This window comes from Mustela nivalis (assembly GCF_964662115.1).
Source record: "Mustela nivalis genome assembly, chromosome: 5".
NCBI lineage: Eukaryota > Metazoa > Chordata > Mammalia > Carnivora > Mustelidae > Mustela > Mustela nivalis.
This window is the reverse complement of record NC_139024.1, coordinates 101,528,177-101,548,563: the sequence shown is the minus strand read 5'-3', so window position 1 is coordinate 101,548,563 and position 20,387 is coordinate 101,528,177. Positions and strand designations below refer to the sequence as shown.

The following is a 20,387-nucleotide window of genomic DNA, read 5'->3' as shown; positions in this document are numbered from 1 at the left end:
TTAGCCAACATTCCTTCCTTATTTGTTTCTGCAGGATCTTTTTTATGTCTTCCCTGTCACATCCTTTCTTTCTCTCGATCAGTTGTCTGCAGGTTTGGGGTTGAGGACTTTGAGTTAACTTCTGAGCAGAAGAGGATACAGTTCTTGTGCTTTTCTTAACTTTTGAAGTAGTACAGTCCTCTGACTTAAACTTCCCTGGGCCTGTGAAGTTTATCATTTTTGGTATAAGTGACCAGTCTACTTCCTCCTTAAATGCTTGAATTCCTGCGCCGACCGAGAGAGCCCTTCCAGCCACAGAGCCCTGTGGAGGTTACTCAGCAGCCCTCCTTGAGTGCCCACCGAATAAAATCTCATAATTGCATTAATTTTGACTAGGGTTAGGAGTTGTTTAAAAAAAAAAAAAAAGAGTATCTTAGATTTGTGTATTGCATTGGAATTGGAAAAAAGATGTCAGACACATTGTGTCTTTTATCTTAAGAACCATATGAATATGCAAAATAGTTCTTCTTTTATAGAATTAAGAACTCAAAACTGAGGTGAAAGCATGTCCTTATAGCAACACAGTAAATGACATTAACCGAGCTGAACTACTCAGCAACCTACTTGGATGAATTGTCAGAGTTCTGAAGGCTGTTGCTGTGAGGTCAGAGCAGGGCTGATGTTTATAGGAGTTGATGTTCATCTGTGAAGGATGAGCGTTATAAACAGAGGTGGCAAAGGCAAGCCATGTTTGGGGACAGGGAATAATGAGCTCACTGCAGCCCCCTTCTTGAGAGATTTCTTACTTGTCTAAGACTCATGTGCTTCCTGTACCTTGTGACAAGGTTTCCTACCTTTGCCCTTGAGCTTTTCCCACAAAGCACTCCTTTACTTCTCTAGTTTCACAATCCCACCTCTTTCTAGTCTTGTTACATTGATATCAACCAAGCTGGTTGTTTCCTCTGTGTATAGGCCATTGGTTCTTTAACTGAGCAGATGTAGGTGTCACTTGAGGAGCTTTCTACAAAATACAGGTGCCTAGAAGTCACCCCAGTGATTCTAATGTAATAGATTAGGGAGGAGTTCCACAGGTGATTCTGGCCAAGACTAGGGAAGTTGTTATTCTTCCTCGCCTACAGTGGTGGTTTTCAAGGGGGACTCCAGAGTCCCTGCTTATGGAATGCTTATTGGAAATGCCTTACCCCTGTTTATCCGATCAGATTATACTCTGGTGGAGCATAAGAACATGGCATCCTGTTTTAGGCACCCTCTCACATGTTAAAAACACTACGTTTTGGGAACCAGTATCACTTTAGCTTAGCATTTGTGTCTCATTCTCTTCTCAAGGTAGTTTATATTTTCTTTTTTTTTTTAAAGATTTTATGTATTCATTTGAGAGAGAGAGAGCACAAGCAGGGGAGCAGCAGAGGGAGGGAGAAGCAGGGAGCCCAATGCGGGGCTCCATCCCAGGACCCCGGGATCATGACCTGAGCCGAAGGCAGACACTCAGCCGACTGAGCCACTCAGGTGCCCCAAGGTAGTTTTTCTGATAAGCAGTGTGGATTATAGGCCCAGAAGGCAGGAGGTGTGAGTTGTAGTCAGGCTTTGCCCCAGAGAGCTGTATGACTTAGACAGCTCTTTTCATTTAAGTCTCCATTTCATTCTCTAGGAAAGGAGGGTATTGGACTAGATCATGATACTGCTGTTAATAATGATGGTATTTGTTGAGTCCTACTGCATGCCAGACATGCCGCCATTATGATATTTAATCTTCGGAGCAAACTTATGAAATGGTTTTATTTTTGGCTCCATTTTACAGAATAGGACACTGAGCCTCAGGAAGGGTAAATAATTTAAGTGGAAGAGCTTGGATGTCACCCAGCTATCGACCAAACTGAACTCTTACCTGTTACACGTTACTCACTTTTCCCCATATACATCTTTTTCACTTTTAAATTTCTATGAACTCATGTACAGAACTGCATACCATTTTGTTTATTTAGTGTTTTCACCTCTTCCTCCATCTCTCTCTCCTTTTATTTCTCTACCAGGCACTTATGATGTACCTGTTATATATTGAACCAAAACAAGGCACTCTGAGAGAAATATAATATAGCTCTTTTCTGCATACAGTATATCCCATTGTTTATTTAAAACAAATGACAGGGGCGCCTGGGTGGCTCAGTGGGTTAAGCCGCTGACTTCGGCTCAGGTCATGATGCCAGGGTCCTGGGATTGAGTCCCACATCGGGCTCTCTACTCAGCAGGGAGCCTGCTTCTCCCTCTCTCTCTGCCTGCCTCTCTGCCTGCCTCTCTGCCTGCTTGTGATCTCTTTCTCTCTGTCAAATAAATAAGTAAAATCTTTAAAAAAAAACCAAACTTTAAAAATAAAATAAAACAAATAAAACAAATGACAGGGACCATGACTGTAAACTTAGTCACCTGAAAGTTAGACCTCTAAGATGATAATTATGAATAACGTTAAATTCCCACTACACTATGTAGCCATATTAACTAATGAAAATGGAACTATTCCTTTGTTCCTTTTAATACCCTGGTGAATTGCAGTGTATGGTGCAGGAACCCAAGAAGGAAGCCAAGGAGAGAAGGATGAGAAATAAGGTGTGGGATATTGTACAAATTAAGTTGATCTGTACATAATGAAGAGTTTAATTTTTTAATTGATTTTTATATTATAAAAATTAAAAAAAATTGAGAACCATCTCAAAATGTTAGACTACATTAATATTCAAACTCACTGAAATATAATTGGTATTTTTTTCTTTAACCAAATCTTTTCTGAATCTTAGGCTACTGAGCTCTTAAGATTCAAACACTAGGATAGGGTACTAGGGTGGCTGAGTTGGTTAAGCGTCTGTCTTCAGCTTGGGGCATGACCCCAGAGTCCTGGGTTCAGGTCCCACAGTAGGCTCTCTGCCCAGCAGGGAGTGGGGAGTGTACTTCTCTCTTTCCCTCTGTCCCTCCACTCTGCTCATGCGCTCTCTCTCTCTCACTCTGTCTCAAAATAAATAAATAAAATCTTAAAAAAAAAAAAAAGAATTTAAGCACTAGGATAAAACCTGAATGTTTTTCTTTTTCTTTTCTTTTCTTTCTTTCTTTCTTTTTTTTTTTTAAAGATTTTATTTATTTACTTGACAGAGAGAAAGATCACAGTAGGCAGAGAGGCAGGCAGTGGGGGAGGGGGGTGCTGGAGAAGGAGGCTCCTCGCTGAGCAGAGAGTCCGATGCGGGGCTCTATTCCAGGACCCTGAGATCATGACATGAGCCAAAGGCAGAGGCTTAACTCACCGAGCCACCCTGTTTTTCCTTTTATATGATAGGTTTCGTCTACAGATTTTGAAAACAAGGGTCTTTTGGTTTACAGTTGACTAGCTCATTCTTTTCTGAATAGTTTCATCTTTTTAAATGAAGTGCCTTACTAATTTTTTAAAAAATTTTACCATTGCTAGTTTTTTGGATTTCATAACCAGTCTGTGAAAATTTAGTTATAAAAAAGTTGCATAAGGCATCTCTATCAATGCCGTGGTCTTTTCAGTTAAATGAAGGATATGTGAAAGTTTGAAACTGTTGCTGTACAAGAAAAAATAGTTATTTTATATCCCCCCTATTTGAATAAGAAATAAATGAGCATTTGCTAAAGGTAGCTATTAATTTAGAGGATTAACACTTGAACTCTATCAACTTTTTGCTTTTATCCTCTATTTAACTCTTCCTTCTAGGGAGACAGTTTTAGCCAGTTAGAATTTTCAAAATATTTGTGTCATCTTTGCTGTTAAAAATATTTTGTGGAGCATTTTCACACATTTGTGAAACTTGGAAGCACTCACTAAAAATGTGTTGATTACATTTGTTTCTGCCAAAATAGTTAAAACATCTTTGAAGAGGTTGTCTTTGGAAGCAAACATCTTGGCTTGGAAATATTTGCCTGTGTTGACAAACTCAATATGGGATTTTCTTTTGCCTGACTGCAATGTCAAGTAGTGTGAATAAAAGAGTTTAAGGGATAGTCCTCACCATGGTTCACTGTAGGACAGGTGCTATTCTAAACCATGTGCATGTGTCATTTTAGTCTCTCAGCACCTCTGTGAGGAGGTACTTTACATGAGAGGAAACAGAGGCCCAGAAAGGCCACAGGGCTAGTATGTGATGAGATCAGGAATTGAACACAGGTCACCACCTTCCAGAACTCTCTGCCAGTCTTCCTCCCAATATTATACTTTTACATTAAGAGACTCTGGAAGTAGAAGAATTTTGAGATCCATCTTTTCTAGCCTGCAGCTTTCATTCTTATTCTTACCTGAACTGTTGGTGGGAATGTAAGCTCATGCAGCCACTCTGGCAAACAGTATGGAGGTTCCTCATGAAGCTGAAAATAGAGTTACCCTGCGACCCAGCAATTGCACTACTGGGTATTTACCCTAAAGATACAAATGCAGTGATCCGAAGGAGCACCTGCACCTCAGTGTTTATAGCAGTAATGTCCACAATAGCCAAACTGTGGAAGGAGCCTCAATGTCCATGAACAGATGAATAGGTAAAGAAGATAAGGTACATATATACAATGGAATACTATGCAGCCATCAAAAAGGGAAATCTTGCCATTCACAATGACGTGGATAGAACTAGAGGGTATTATGCTAAGTGAAATAAGTCAATTGGAGAAAGACAATTATCATATGATCTCATTGATATAAGGAATTTGAGGAACAAGACAGAGGATCATGGGGGAAGGGAGGGAAAAATGAAACAAGATGAAACCAGAGAGGGAGACAAACCATAAGGGACTCAATCTCAGGAAGCAAATTGAGGGTTGCTGAAGGGAAGGGGAGTGGGAGGGTTGGGATGGCTAGGCGATGGACATTGGGAAGGGTATGCGCTTTGGTGAGCACTGTGAATCACAGACCTGTACCACGGAAACAAATAATATATTATATGTTAATAAGAGATATATGAAAGAATTGAATTTCCTTTGATAACATTCTTGTGTCTACCACTCTGAACCAATAGTTATTTTGTGTTCTGCAAGGAAGAATGTTTGATTAGTTTCATTTCTATATGTACTGTGTGTCCCTTAAATCACTTTTTGCATCAGAGTGCCTGTGTGGCTCCGTTAGCTAAGTGTCCAACTCTTGGTTTTGGCTCTGGTGATGATCTCAGGGTTGTGAGATTGAGCCACACATTGGGTTCCATGGTCAGCTGGTAGTCTGCTTGAGATTCTCTCTCTCCTTCTGCCCTCCCCTTTAAAATAAAGGAATAAATCTTTTTAAGAATCAGATTTTGCTTCTATAAAATGAGATGGTTCACTGATAGGTAAAGCTCTTTCTGGAATGGTACAGAAAGTCCGTATAAATTTGGTGTAGCAGAGGAAAGAGAACTTAAAAGGTCTTACATCAGAGAATGAAATTTAACCCAGGTCTTACTGTATCTGTGAAACAGATTGGTGTGTTTTGAGCATTAAAAGAAGTAATGTGCTTGAAAAGGAATTACTAGACTCTAAGTACTTGATACCTTCTATCTATCTTATTACTATCTTCTGCTCTATGGAAAGGTGGAAATACTTTGTAACCATCTGCTGAGTAGAAGATTTATAACAGGCCATTTCTTTCTTTCCTTTGGACATAAAGCATTCTGCCTAAGTGGAGTACGCTGTCCCTGTCTGTCTCCCCAACTCCACTCATCTTCTCACTATATCTCCAGCACATACTTCCTGAATACTTATTATTTATCAGACAGTATATTCCTCTAACTCCATAATTAGCTTACAGTTTTGTCAATCTTTTTGACCCGAGATAACCCCTGGGAATAACCTATTCTTAGAGCTTGTATTGGTTATTTACACCTTAGTACAAGTCCATTTCAGAGACATTGTTGATAGTAGCTCTGGTATGAGATGAGAAAAGGACATAATACTGGAGGCAAAGTGGCTGTTCTGTGGGGTGTAGGCAGTCGTTTGAGGTGTTGTGTTTGGTCTAGTGAGGATTATTTTGCAAATGGTGCACTGAAAGGAATCACCCCCCTATGGGCTACTGACCTGAGGGAAAAAGGAGTGTGAGTTGTAAGGATTTCTTTTCTAAATGTGAAGGAGAAACTTCATGCTGATTCTGGTCTGAAATTCAAGAGACCTAAGTCCACACCTTAGGCCTTCTGCTAGCACACTGTGAGACCCTGGACAAGTCACTTCACTTCCTGTAGCCTCAGCTTGCTCACCAGTGAAATGAGGGGTCCCCCAAATGGCTCTGCGTATTTTCAGTTTGAGTTCTCCCAATTCCTTAATCCTTAAGTATTTTTATAACTTTCTGTAAGCTAAATATCTTAGTTCTCTTAACTTCAGAGATGTTCCCTTTTCCAGTGTTACGCATTGTAAATTGTTTAAGTAGCAACTTTGATTAAACTTTTTAATCTTTTCATCAAATTACAACTATTTTAAAAGTTAAAAAAATATAAGTTGCATTATTTGCCTTGTATAGAAGAATGAAATCCAAGCATTCTTTACAGAAATGAAGTGAATCTTTTAGGAAATATATGATTCAACTTCGCAAGTTGGCTGTTCTCGTGTTCTCAGTGCATGCCAGAACCATGACAACATCTGTAAAAATAGGGTGTTCCTGTCGCCCAGTTGTCTTGTGGCTTTGACTTTGCTCAAAGGACTTTTACATTTACAGTCTCAGCTGACCAACATAGTGAGGCAGTTGCAATTTACCTAGCAGTAAGTAGGTCATCTAGCAATAAGCTGTGAATGAAAGCAGAGTGAGCTCTGAGATGGGATATGGTGGCTTGTTTTCTTTCATTGGAAGACACTCTGAGGTTATCTGTTGTGTCAGATTTCTGAAACTGCTTTAGAGAAACGATGTGGATGAAGCTTAGTTTCACTACTTAATGTTGGGCTCTCACTGAGTGGTCCGTGGGCCTGTGCTTGTTGCTGGGTACTTCTGTGCAGGGGTCAGGGTGCTGTATTATTACTGGAAAGTGAGGCTCATTGGAAACCATTTACTTTTCTAAAATGACAAGTTTTACATGACATGATGGGTTAAAACTCATTCATATCAAATGAAAACATGAACCGTGTTTCTGATCTTCCTTCCTTCCTTCCTTCCTTCCTTCCTTCCTTCCTTCCTTCCTTCCTTCCTTCCTTCCCTGCTTTCTTCCTTCCCTCCCCCCTTCTTATTCAACAGATATTGAGCACCTAATCTGTGTCATGTTGGGCAGAGTATGAGGAGACTGTTTCAAGGTGGGGAAGTAGCTTGATTGGAGGACTCTAAGAGAGAGGGAGGATGTGGTCTACATGGGTTGAATTTCATATGGTTTGATCATAGAGTAGAAAGGGAATGGCTTGAGTCTATGGGGGATCAGCCAAGACTGAGCTGGAGTACTGTGGCTGCAGAGTCCAGGACATCCTAAACTGGCATTTGAGTATAGCCCAAGCCTTGGTGCAGTGAGTCTGGTTAGGACACTATTACTTATCCATACACTGAAGCTTAGTCCCAGAAGAAGATGGAAGCTCTGTTGAGCTCAATATTATTTCAGGTGTCTCATGATTGTGTCTTAAGATGTCATTGGTCTTGACATTGGAGACTAGAGGTGATGGTCCAGACCAAGGTTAGTAGTTACTGCAACTCAGTAGTTGGTAGTGGGGAAAAAAGAGATAACAGGTAATAGAAGACCCTCTTCTCTCCTAAACACAGTCGTGGGACCACTAATATATCCCTGTTATTAAGTGCTCATGTCTTCCGAAGGATGACTGAGCATGAGTGGCAGGATGAGTCAGTACACATGACTGGGTTTTAGAAGAGTTGGAGAAACTCATGCTTTTATTTTTGAGGGTTCTAGCTCTGGTTTCTTTGGCTCCTAGATCGCAGAAGCAGAAACTGTCTGTTTTCAGGTGTTTATTGTGTCTTCTGAGCTGTTTCTTGAGTCTGTGGTTCACATTGCCTCATGGTGCTCTGTGAGGCATTGGGTCTGATGGGCACTATGAAGCTCATCCCCGAGCAGGCACATGCCTGGTTCGACCACAGTTCGGACTCCATGCATTTGGGTTAGTCTTGATTTCTTGTGTTTGAATTTCCTCCACCTGGACCTCTTTACCATCTCCCTCCAGAGACTCCCCTATAGCTGCCAACACCTTCTGTTGGTTCTGATTATTATGTTCTGATTATCGTATGTTGTCTCTGCTCTGCCAAGAGGGAGAAGGGAAATTATGTAGTGAAGTATCAGTGTTGTGTCTGAGGGCAGAGGTAACATGGTAAAAGAGACTTGAAGGTAGGAGAAAGTAGGAGAGCTTTGTTTTTTTGATAGCCTTTTTTTTTTTTTTTTTTTTAGGCTGAGGTTTTTGGTCTTTTTTCTTTGTTTATTTGTTTTTTAATTTAGGTTTTGATCTTGCTTTTGTAGAGTGAAAAGATAAGACAGAAATGGTGACTTTTTTTATTCTCAAGACTCTGGATCCTGAACTATGAAAATGATTTCATATACTTGGCATCTGGATTCTTTTTTTTTTTTTTTTATAATGCCCTACATGGCTCAAAATAATTTTGCTAAAATATACGGCCTGCAGCCATTTTCCTAATTCAAATGAGTTTGAGGACTTCTTACCTTAATGGTTAGATTTTTCTGAGCATTTGTTCTATTTCCAGTAGGAACAATGCTTTTAGAATCCCTATTGAGAACCCACTTTCTAATATTGTGACCATGCAGTTTTTGAGCATGCCTTACTGTTACATATTGTTAAACCTGGAACTGTTCTATGTAAACCAGCTTTTGTCAGGGCTCTGGAAAACACTTGCACTTCACATAAAATTCTTGTAGATTCCTCTTTCTAATTTTGATTTGAACTATCTTGGAAGAGGAATATATGTAAATAGAATGGTGGTCAAAGGCAAATTGCCCTTTCTTGCTCTAGTCTGGTAGGGACACCACTACCTTCTGGGCTTTATGGGAAGAAAATAACATTTCCTGTGCAGTTCAAGTGAAATAAAGGTTTGGCCTATACAATGTATGTATAGTTAGCAAAAAAAATGTATGAAGATTGGGTTTTTTCTATTAATTGACATCAACCAGTTCAGTACCATTTTCATGTGGGAATTGAGCCAATTCTATCTGCTAATACTAAAAATAAATTTAAGCAGAATCTGTGATAAACTCTTTACTGAAATTTCACATTTAAAGCGGATATACCAGAAAAAAGGTCAATGAAGTTGCTTTGTTGAAAAATTAAATAATCCAAAACAATCATTTCAATTGTAAGTAAAATAGATCCTCCAGATGCAGACCAGACATGACAGTTCATAGGAACTTGAGAATCCCAATAGTGAGACTCAGTTCTAGAAGAAGGTGGAAGCTTTGCTGAGCCCAGTACCATTCTAATGACCTATCATAACTGTGTCTTAAAAGTTACTGTGAGATTGACCTTGGCGTTCATTTGGACTTGAAATATAAAGACATTTTAATTCAAACATTTTGACCGCATCTCATCACATTTTTCTTGAACTTAGAGAATACTAGATTTAGGTTGTGCCAAAATAAGGTTTTTGAAAAATGTTGTGAAATGTGTCATTTCTCTTATGTCAGTTAGTAAGCAGACAAAAACCTACTTGGCCAAGTGACATTTTTATGGGTGCCTCAGTGTTGCTGGCTGGAGTTTGTAATTAATCCTCTCGTTCCTGTGTGGGACCTTGAAGTATATGATGAAGAAGTATATGATGAAGCAGAATGATCTAGCATATCGTGGTTGCCTGAGTGAAATAATTCAGATTCCACAGGTGCCAAACTCAGTCACAAAGACATAGTTCATGGGGCATTTACTGTCTATTATGTGCCGAGCAGTGACTGAGTTAGATACTGTAATGAGTAAGACACTGTAAGTGGGGTAACTGATGGGGCCATCCTCCGAGCTACAAACACAGAAGCAAGAACAGGTTGGAGGAAGAGTGATTAATTTTTCTCTGTATTGAGTTTGAAGAGGTTGTAGGATAAAGCACAGTGGAGCCAGGCAGATTCAAGTCCAGATTTTACTGCTACTTGTTAGTAGTGTGAGCAGTTGAGCACTACTTCCTCTGTTACATTTCACTGTCTGATTTCTTTTTTTCATTGAGAAAATCATGTCATGAACAGGAACCTCCCTCACTTTCTTGTCTGGTCACTGCTACTTTTAGATGAGTGATTGGGATGGAAGCCAAATCACAACAGGTTGACAGGTAAAGATAATAAAGGTAAAAAATACAAAAACAAAATCAATTAAAAAAAAACATAAGAAATTTATCGCCCTCGACCCACAAGGATGACAAGAAGCCCCAGTTCAGACGTATCTTCTCTCTCTTTATTTCCGCAAGTCTACACACTTATATAGGTTTACATGACCAATCAAAGAGCAGGGTACAGGAGGGAGCGAATCAGGCTGTGCACCTAAACGAACAACTTCGCTAGCAACCAATGCTGTTTACTTCCTCTTTGGGTGTTCCGCTTAGTCTCACGAGGCAATCCTAACCTGGCAACTAGCCAGGCGCCATCTTTTAATGGCAGAGGCCGCCCTGGCCCAGGGCCTGCCTCCGACATCTCCCCCTTTTTTCTTTTATGGCAGGGATCGTGCCTGTCATAGGTTGTCAGTGGCGGGGAATATCCTTACCCGTCATCAGACGGCAGATATCAATGATCTGCGTCCTGTCTTAGGTTGGTATATTTCCCCCACCAATCTTACCCGTCGTTGACTACCGATCCAGCATACTTAGCCACACTTGGGGGATGTTCCAGCCTTGATGGTTAACAAGGCCTGCACCATGGCTTGCTGTTGCCTAGGTGTAGAATCAAGCTCACTATGAGGATTGTCATCAGACCAATTACGCTAGCCCATTGTTTCGTAAAGGTTAACACATCTTGCAATGTTTTGATTATCTCTGGGAGGGTTGCAAGCTCAACTCTGGTGTTATTTATCCTTGTTAGGCTTAGTAGCAGGTGCTGAGTATAGTTTTGGAATTCTGCGGACCAATTCCCCCGCAAGTATTGGGAGAGCTCTCGGGAGACATTCTGTACACAAATTGCTGGGAAGGGTGCTATACATCCTAGTCCCAATAGGGCCCCCAATATGTCCACTTGTTCTTGAACCGAATCCACTCTCTGGTTGACTATCAGGATTCCTGCTTGCAGATGTGCATTGATCTGAGTCTGTGTTTGAAGGGCAGCCGCCGTTCCTTCTGCAAGGGTGTTCACAGCTTCCGCAGTGGGTATAGTTGCAGCAAGGGAGACTGCTGCTGCCGTGGCAGCTGCTGTAGATATAGCCAATACTGTCACAATGGCGGCTGTGATACCAAAATCTCTCTTCTTTCTGGATAGCATCACCGGTAACTTGTCCTCTGGAATAGAAACTGGGATAGGAACATGGGTAGGGATACGCATAATCACAGCCAGCTTGAAGGCCGTGACATTCCAGCACTGGGAAAGATAGCAATTCTTAGTGCAATTTAACGTATCATTCAGCTCGCTAGCATTTGTTACGAGGAAAAGGAATGGTGGTGAGACGCATATGGGGGTGGGCTGATAAGTAATATATTGGGACAAGACACATTAACTGTTGTCTCAAAGGTACTAGAGTCATTTTGTTTATAAGAACAGTTGAGCAATTTGCCACCATTTAACATGGGCACTGCTGAGATATCAGTACGTGCTCCTAGCAAGTTACAGACCTGCCATGCATCAAAGGGAGAGGAGGGAATATGAGAGAAGAGTTAGTCAGTGGTAAAGGATATAGCCATGCTTTAACCACTGCTCACAGCTCTCTGGCTTGAGTCTGCCAGAGGAGGTGTAGCATCCCCAGAGTTATCATCAGCATCTTCAGCATCATGACTGGTGTTTGGAGGCAAGGCTGCACGCACCAGCCGCTCTGGGATCCAAATTGGAGCCTCCTTTTCCTGTGGAAAAACACATAGAGACCCCCTACTCCATATTAACACTGGATCTGGTCCATTCCACTTTCCTGTGAGGATGTCCTTCCAAAGTACTAAAGGCCTAGGGGGAGAAGCAGCATCACTTGCATGTCTGTCTGCAGCTGATTTACCCGTTTACTGCGATCTGCTCCAGTGTCCAATAAGCCCATGAATTTCTTGTCTCTTATCCAAAGAGAGTAAAGGGGTCTATTTTCCATGCCTAGCGCGATGCATGCTAGAGGAGCTCAAGATGAACCGAACCCCTTTTGTCCCCGCGTAACCTCATGGCTTCCAAAAAGCTTGTGACAACTAGGCAATACCAGGATTTGAGCTATCTTATCACCTGGACTAATAGCTGTAATTCCACGTGGGGAGGATACCAGGATTTTCACCGTTCCTTTATAATCAGCATCTATACCTCCGGGGTGAACAATGAGTCCTGATAACGCCGTGGAGCTCTGTCCTAGCAAGAGGCCCACGGTGTCCTCAGGTAATGGACCCTTAAAATCTGATTTGACTACCTGGGTCCCCATCTCTGGAGTCAATAGGAGTCTGGTGGTGGCACGGATGCCACCTTCCTGTTGTGGCTTGCCTTGGCTCGTCGGCGGATAATGCGAGCGAGCCACCTGTTGGAGCACCCCATACATTTGAGGGCCCTGGGGTGTGGGGTCCCCCTTCCCGTTTTTTGACCCTCTTGGAGGCAGAGAGTTTCCTTGTATATCCCTTATTGAGTGACATTCATATGCCCAGTGGGCACCCTTCCCACATCTTGGGCAGATACCTGGTTTTTTAGGCTCTTGATAAGACACCTTGCTCTCGGGGCACTCACGCTTAAGGTGTCCTGGCTCCTTGCAGTAATAGCAAACTCCAGGAGTACCCCTATGTTTATATTGTTGAGCTCCCTCTAATCCTTGTAAACCTTGAGTGATAGCTGCAGCCATAACCTGCCCTTGAATAACACTGTTGTTGATATCCCTGCAAACTTTAATATATGTACTCAAGTCTTTGCTTTTCCACGGTCTGATGGCTTCTTTACACCATTTATTAGCTTGTTCATAAGCCAGCTGTTTTACCAATGGCATGGCTGCTTCTACCTCCCCAAATATTCGACCAGCTGTTTGCATCAGCCTCGCTACAAAATTAGCATATGCTTCATTTGGTCCTTGTATTACCTTAGACAGCTGACCCTGTAAATCCCCACTGCCTTGAACTGTTATTGGTGCACTTGGACAACTTAAAAGGTTGATATGGCCCCGAGGCATTAATAGGTTTCACAGGGGCCAAACCGTGGATCACAGGTGGTCCCACTGAGGTATGTTTAGCAAGCCTTCATCTAGGAACCATGGAGCCGCCTTTTCCACTGTATTCAAAAAGGCCCAAGCAGTTTTTGCTTTTAGTGAAGTTCCATTGGCTTTCAGCAGGTCTTTTAAAGACCCCTCCAACCGCACTTTAGATACTTCAGATCCCATTATGAACACACAGACAACAGATGCGGATGTTAAAGACACTAACACATTAACTTTTTACACGCATATACTTCAGTCGACCTTTACTCCCTGCTTTACCACGGAATTCCCACTTTTGAACGTGGCCTTTTTACTCCCTGCTTTACCGCGGAATTCCCACTTTTGAATGTGGCTAATGTCCCCGCTTTCCTGCGGATTACCTTGCAAGATTCCTTTATTTAGTTCCCAGGTTTCGGCACCATTTATCTCCCTCGACCTGCAAGGACAATAAGAAGCCCCAGTTCAGACGTATCTTCTCTCTCTTTATTTCTGCAAGTCTACTTATATACGCTGACATGACCAATCAACGAGCAGGGTACAGGAGGGAGCGAATCAGGCTGTGCACCCAAACGAACAACTTTGCTAGCAACCAATGCTGTTTACTTCCTCTTTGGGCGTTCCACTTAGTCTCACGAGGCAATCCTAACCTGGCAACTAGCCAGGCGCCATCTTTTAATGGCGGAGGCCGCCCTGGCCAGGGGCCTGCCTCTGACAGAAAATAACAGTTTTTTTTCAGTTGCTTTACTGGGCAGAGAGAGATACAGTGATAAGTAAAGAGGGAATTGAGTTTATGAAGCTTTGTTTATTTTAATAGAAGAGATTTGGGTATTTTAAGTACTAAGAGCAAAGACCCAGACGAGGAAGGAATGATTGATAGAGTGAGACTCCCAGGAGGCAGGAGGTGGAAGGATTCTGAGCATAGGAGAAAAGCAGGTCATATGGAAGCCAAGTTTGTGTGTAGCAGGGCAGGGAAGGGAGGGAGTTCTTACTCATGTTACTATTTTCTTGGTGGATCATGTCGTACAGGCCAGATAGAGAAGGAAGTGAAGATCGAAAAGGGCTCAGGGAGTGGGACACAACTGGACAGGTCAGGGCATGTGAGATGTTGATGAAGCCAGATAAATGGTTTACTTGGGGGTAGAGAATGAAAGTTAGAAGAAGAACAGGAACTCATTCTCAAAACTTAAAGGTCTGAGGTGGGCTAGTTCTGGCGTAAGGCACTGAGATCAAGAATGTAGCAGCAGGTGTGGAGAGAAGGTAGTCTATGAGGGAGACGGGTACAGGCTGAGCTGCGTGTCAGATCTTTCTGGGGGTAGGGGGTGGGTAACCATGCAGGGAACATTTTAAAGGAGAAGAAAGTGGTAGTACAAGAGTGGCCTGTAGTATAAAAATGGATTGTTGGGACACGTGGGTCGTGGTTGGAAGACTGTTGATTGTGCATCACTAGGAGAGTTAGAATACACTTCACCTGTCTACAGGGGCCAGGGGGTTGGTGGGACTTGACCTGGGGCAAAAGGGGCAGACCTGGTTTAGTAAAATGGTAGAAGCAGTGTAAGGTCCTGAAGAAGTCAGAGACTTTGTTTACCACAGAATAGACATTTCTGAAAATCTTGACAATGGTGTCAAGCCGGGTCAGGAGAGATGAGGCAGGGTTGAAATACAGGCATGGATGGCTCAGCGACAGGAAGAGCCTGCAGTTGGGTGGAAGCCAGCAATGACCTGGAGGTGAGGCATGAGGGCTTCGAGTTACCCGAAGGAGCGCAGAGAGAAATGATTTTGTTTGTTTTTGGGGCTAGCTGACAGATTGTTGGGAAGAAACATTAAGTGGCAAGCACGGCTAATAAAATTACGGTGGGAGAAGCTAACATTTATAGTGTTTTCTACATGCCGGGCGCTGTGCGAAATGTTTGATGTGGATTTATTTTATGGAATCTGTAGAACCACTCAAGGAGGTAGAAATGAGGAAAAAGGATTTTAGAGTGATGATGCAAATGGCTCTTGGTCATAATTCTGTTAACTGTTGGGGTTGGAATCTGAGCCCAGGCAGCGTGAATGCACACCTTCTCTGATCTCTGTATTGCTGCCAGGATTTGAAGGAAGGAAACTCAGTTACCTCCTGGAATCAGACCTGACCTGTCAGTGAAGGAGGATTCAGGCTGATTTGCTGAATGCACAGATTTTAAATCAGGGGTGATCTGTGATGACTACAGACTTAATTTTTAGAGTTTAACTTATTTTTCATTTTGGTTTTGGTTGCACAGTATCATGAAAAGTTTGATATACTCAGAGGTAGTGGTTAGTGGTAACAGAACCTTTAAAAAAACACCATGAGTTTCCCTGTAGGAATAATACTCAAGTAATTGGAAATAGCAGGAAAAGCTGAAAACAAGTCAGTGGGTTAGCAGTCTTTGATATGTTAAAGTTTGGTTTGTAACATTTGAAAATCACAGGTTTTTAAGTAGTGTATACACGTGTAACAGTCTGAAATAGTGTGTGTGGGAATAATAATCTGAAATTCATCCATTGGAACCTTATTTAATAAGACTCTATTCCTTTCTCCTGGTTGATATTTAGACTGTTTTCATCTTCTAAACTCCCCCTTGCTTTAATATCCTTCCTTGGGTAAAATGCTGTGCTGTGCTTGAACCTGTTAAACTTACTTTGTCCTTGAAATTTACTGACTTCCCTTGTGAATAGGTAATTCAGTGACTAGACTGGCGGGCTTCTTGACCCATGGAAAATAGTCCCTGCTCTCTTTAGCTACCTCCTTTTTTCTTTATATAGTTGTAATTACCACCCATGTAGCTCCTGTGGTGTAAGGGTTTCCAGAAGCAGTTCATCTTACAATTCGTAAAGGCTAAGAGGAAACTGTTGTCAGATTTTACCTGGAGGTTCAACTTTCTCATTCACCGTTTCCTAGATTCGTTTTTCTGAAGCCTTGTTTTTATACATTTTTATTTATTTGAGGCAGCAAATTTAAAAACTTTGTTTTTTACTTCCTTTTATAGTAGGAGAATTGGGAAAATAATAAAACCAAAGTTTTGCTTCCCCCTTTGTCAAAACGAATAATAAAAACCACAATAATAAAATCGCTGACATTATGCTGGGTTTGTGTTCAAATTCTCACAACACAGTGTAATAACAATTACCATCATTATTTTACGAGTGAGAGAATGGTCTTAAAGCAGTTGAGGAGCTGGAACATCAATAGTGGAGATGGGGTTTTAACTCCCGGGATGTGCTAGAGAGGCTCTCTAGCATAATTTTATTTTATTTATTGATTTTTAAAGATCTTATTTATTAATCTATTTAGAAGATGAGACAGAGTGTACAAGTTGGGGAGAGGGGCGGAGGAAGAGGGAGAGAGAGCATCCCAAGCAGACTCTGTGCTGAATGCAGAGCTGAGGTGGGGCTTGATCTCAGGATGCTGAGATCATGACCTGAACATAATCACGAGCTGGAAGCTTAACCGACGGAGCTTAACTTCTCTAGCCTAATTTTAGAGTATCTGTTAGAAGTTAGGTGAAAGAATATTGTGACTTTTCTGGTCTCTTTTTCCACATTAAAAAAGAAAAAGGAATTTTTCCTGTATGTATATCCTATATAATGTGTTCATGTATATGCATAGTTCTTATCATGCTGTGGAGATTAGCACAGATTCTCAGGAAAGATGATTACATTGTGACATTGTGGGGATGCCTGGGTGGCTCAGTCGGTGAAGCATCTGCGTATTCAGTTCAGGTCATGATCTCCAGGTCCTGGGATTGAGCCCCATGTCAGGCTTCTTGCTCAGTGGGGGAGTCTGCTTCTCCCTCTGCCTCTGTCCCTCCCCCCCAACTCATGCACGCTCTCTCTCTCAAATAAATAAATAAAAATCTTAAAAAAAAATAAGTTGAGATGCTGCGCTCTACTTTCCAATGATCTGTCAAGGAGCATGTCTCAGATTGTGGCTGGGAGAGAGCACCACGGGGCATAGCGGTCTGTGCTGAATAGCAGAGAAAGGGTGTGTGTGGCCCCCACAAACAGCTCTTAGGAGCTGCCAGGCCTGGTGTGGGCTTTGACTGCCACAGCCTGCCCAGAGTCCCGGGTTGGCCATGCCTCTGGCTCTCGTGGCAGCTGGGAAGGATAAAGGGCTTCCTGTTTGAGCCAAGCACTGCTGCGCATTAAAAGGCTTTCTTCAGTCTGGGTTTTTAAAATTTTCTACTTTCAGTTGCTTAACTCTGCCTCTTTTGACCTCTGACTTCGGGGTTTATATTTACAGTCTCTGAGGAGGACTTTAGACTGAAAAAAGTTTTAAACATAATCTGCTTCTCTTCCTACCTCCTCAGTTTATAGATGAGGAAGTTGACTCATGGACATGAAATGAATTATTCAAAGCTATGAGACTAGTGGCCAGGACTAGAAGCCAATCTCATGACTTTACTGATGTTTTTCCTGTTACAAAATGATTTGTGACTCCCTACGTATTGCTTCCAATTCCTTATTTACTCATCCTGATCCTGGCTTCCTGCCTGTCTCCTTGATCCCTTGGCTTTTGCCTCCTGCACTGATGGAGGGAACAGTTGTTTGTTGGTGTTAATCCCAGCTTTGGAATCACCATGTGACCCCTGGTAGAGTCACTCTGTGCCTTAATGTCATTATCAGCAGATTAAGTAGGACCCTTATTAGAGAGGTTCTTGAGAAAATGTAAATCATGTGAACTGAAGACCTGTTTTATTTAGTAGAAGAAACATTTAGAAAATTTAATGAAAACAAATAAAGTATAGGGAAAAGTCAGTTAATACAGATTTCTTGTTGAGTAAGCTGAGCAAGGACTTGTGAGGAAGTTAAAGAGAGTTTAGATCAAATTGTCATGTTATGTAGTAAATTGGGGACATTTTTGGTCTTTACACAGAATACCTGTTGGATCAAATCCTCCTCTGGGGGTGGTAATCTAGAGTAATCCGTAGTTTTTATTTTTGATCTTGAACTTAGAAAAAACACTTGGTTGAGTTATTTTAACAGATCTGGTTAATAAAGAGGAATCTCACTGAAAATTAGGATTTTCAATGCTGTGACATTTTGGCATATTAAAAAAACTAGGTGTGTGGGTTAAATCCTAATTTTCTATCTGTGAACCTCTTTGAAACTCAGTTTTCCTATATGTAAAATGGGAAAAATATACTTAGCTTTCCTGCAAGAATTATGAGGATCAAGTAAAATAACACTTGGCAAAGTTCTTGGCGCATAGTAGTTCTCTGTCTGAGCTAGCTTTCCTCCTAATGTTTTAATACTTTCTATTATGTTTAGATATCTGATATCCATGTTACTGGAGAGTCAGAGGACATGTCTGCTAAGGAGAGATTGCTCTTGTGGACACAGCAGGCAACAGAAGGTTATGCTGGAATACGGTGTGAGAATTTCACTACTTGCTGGAGAGATGGAAAACTATTTAATGCCATCATTCATAAATACAGGTATGAAATTGGGAGGGGGCTTTTTCCTTAGACAAATATGAGAAGTGTTTCTTTTGATTCCAAATTTCAAAATAACCTTTTATTATTTCAGAAGCAATACATGTGCATGGCAGAAAGTTAGAAAATACAGACCAGGCCTAAGTAGAAACATCACATTTCCACTGCTACGAGATCATCACTCTAAGCTTGTGGGCACACACAGACTCTCATAGCTATAACACTCCTTTGGATTTTGCTGGTAACTTGGAAGACAATAAGGTCTGATAATACAGAATCTTCAGGTGGATGAGCAGTTGTGCATGCAGAGGACTGATGAATGGTGGGGTGAGGGTGTGGTTCTCATTTAGAGCTCACACATATCCAAATTATAGTCTCCTAGGCTCATTACTCTAGTGAGTAGCAGGGTTCAGAAGTGGCCAACTTTGGGGTGGTTAAAAGTTTTCTGGTAAGAATTGTTATTATATTTTTAAGTTTATTTGTTTTATTTATTCATCTCTACACCCAACATGGGGCTCAAACTCACAACCCCAAGATCAGAAGTCAGTGCTCTTCTGACTGAGCCAGCCAGGCACCCCATCTGCTGAGAATTATTAACAACTAAATCCCAGTTAATACTGACATAGCACTTACTAAGTGTCAGATGCTATCCTATGCAGTTTTTACATGCATTAACTTATTTAGTCCTCACAACATTCCTATAGGAATATTATCAGTTGACAGACAAAAACTGAGGCACGGGGTAAAACTTGCTTTTAGCTACATAGCCAGCAAGAGTCAGCTTTGAGATTCAGACCTGGGGCCTCTGGTTTTTGACTCCTTGCTTTTATTGTCTTATAAGGAGCTAGATCCCCATAAAATATTTACTGAAAACAGTGTATTTCTTGATCTTTTCTTAGTTACTTTTCTTAGTTTTGCAAAGATGACATCATGTTGTCAAAGAACTGTCTTCCTAGATGGAGTAAGCTGAAGCTATAACTCATTAAACTAACAAACTTATTTGATAAAAACAATAATTATATAGAGTAGTTACTATTTTGTTACCTGTCTATATGTGAGGCATTCTGTTCATTGCTTTCCATATCTTACTTCATTCAGGTCTCCCAGCAGTCCAACAAAACAGGGACTGTTGTTATCCCACTTTCACAGAGGAGGAACCTTGGGTTTGCCGAGGTTATGCTGCTAATACATTGTAGAGCTGAGGTTTTAATCCAGGTCTGCATGATTTAAAATCCCGTTCTCCTTGTCTCTCTCCCTTTTCTTTCTGTTTTTCCATTCATTCCCCTTTTCTCTCCCCTTCTTCTCTTTTTCTCATTTTTATTTTGGAAATTTCAACATTGGTAACACTGTAACAAATATCCCAAGCATCCACATGGCAATCCCCCTTTAAAACACCCACTAGTCTGCTTCCTTTATGAAACAACATTTCAGTAGAGGTAGGTACAGTCTGCCTGATTAAAAGGAAAAGACAGAATCAACTTGCCTACACATGCTGAAAATAAAGTATCCGATCTCCTTGAGTAACACAATGCCAAGAGGGTTTAGTAGTTATAGACATTTCAGTGATCACAATGTACTTCTCAAGTGACTTAAAACAGGAGGCCATGGGAAGGCCTGTGTAGTTGGGCACATTGTATACCCAGGATGATAAGATCTTCTTGGCCTTTGAATAAAAATATCTGGATTGTTATACCTGAAGGATTTATGTCATGATGGATCTTTGAGGGTGTGCTCTTCTCT

At 41.4% G+C, this 20,387-nt stretch overlaps 1 protein-coding gene across 15 annotated transcripts in view; it reads left to right on the top strand.

Moving 5' to 3' along the window:
* DST (dystonin) overlaps window positions 1–20,387 on the top strand; it is a 469,472-nt gene that overhangs the window by 260,356 nt on the left and 188,729 nt on the right. For all 15 annotated transcript variants that reach the window (XM_082731256.1, XM_082731255.1, XM_082731253.1 and 12 more), the window contains one exon: window positions 18,484–18,650. In XM_082731256.1, coding sequence (XP_082587382.1) covers window positions 18,484–18,650 — 167 coding nt within the window. The remainder of the gene's footprint in view (window positions 1–18,483; window positions 18,651–20,387) is intronic.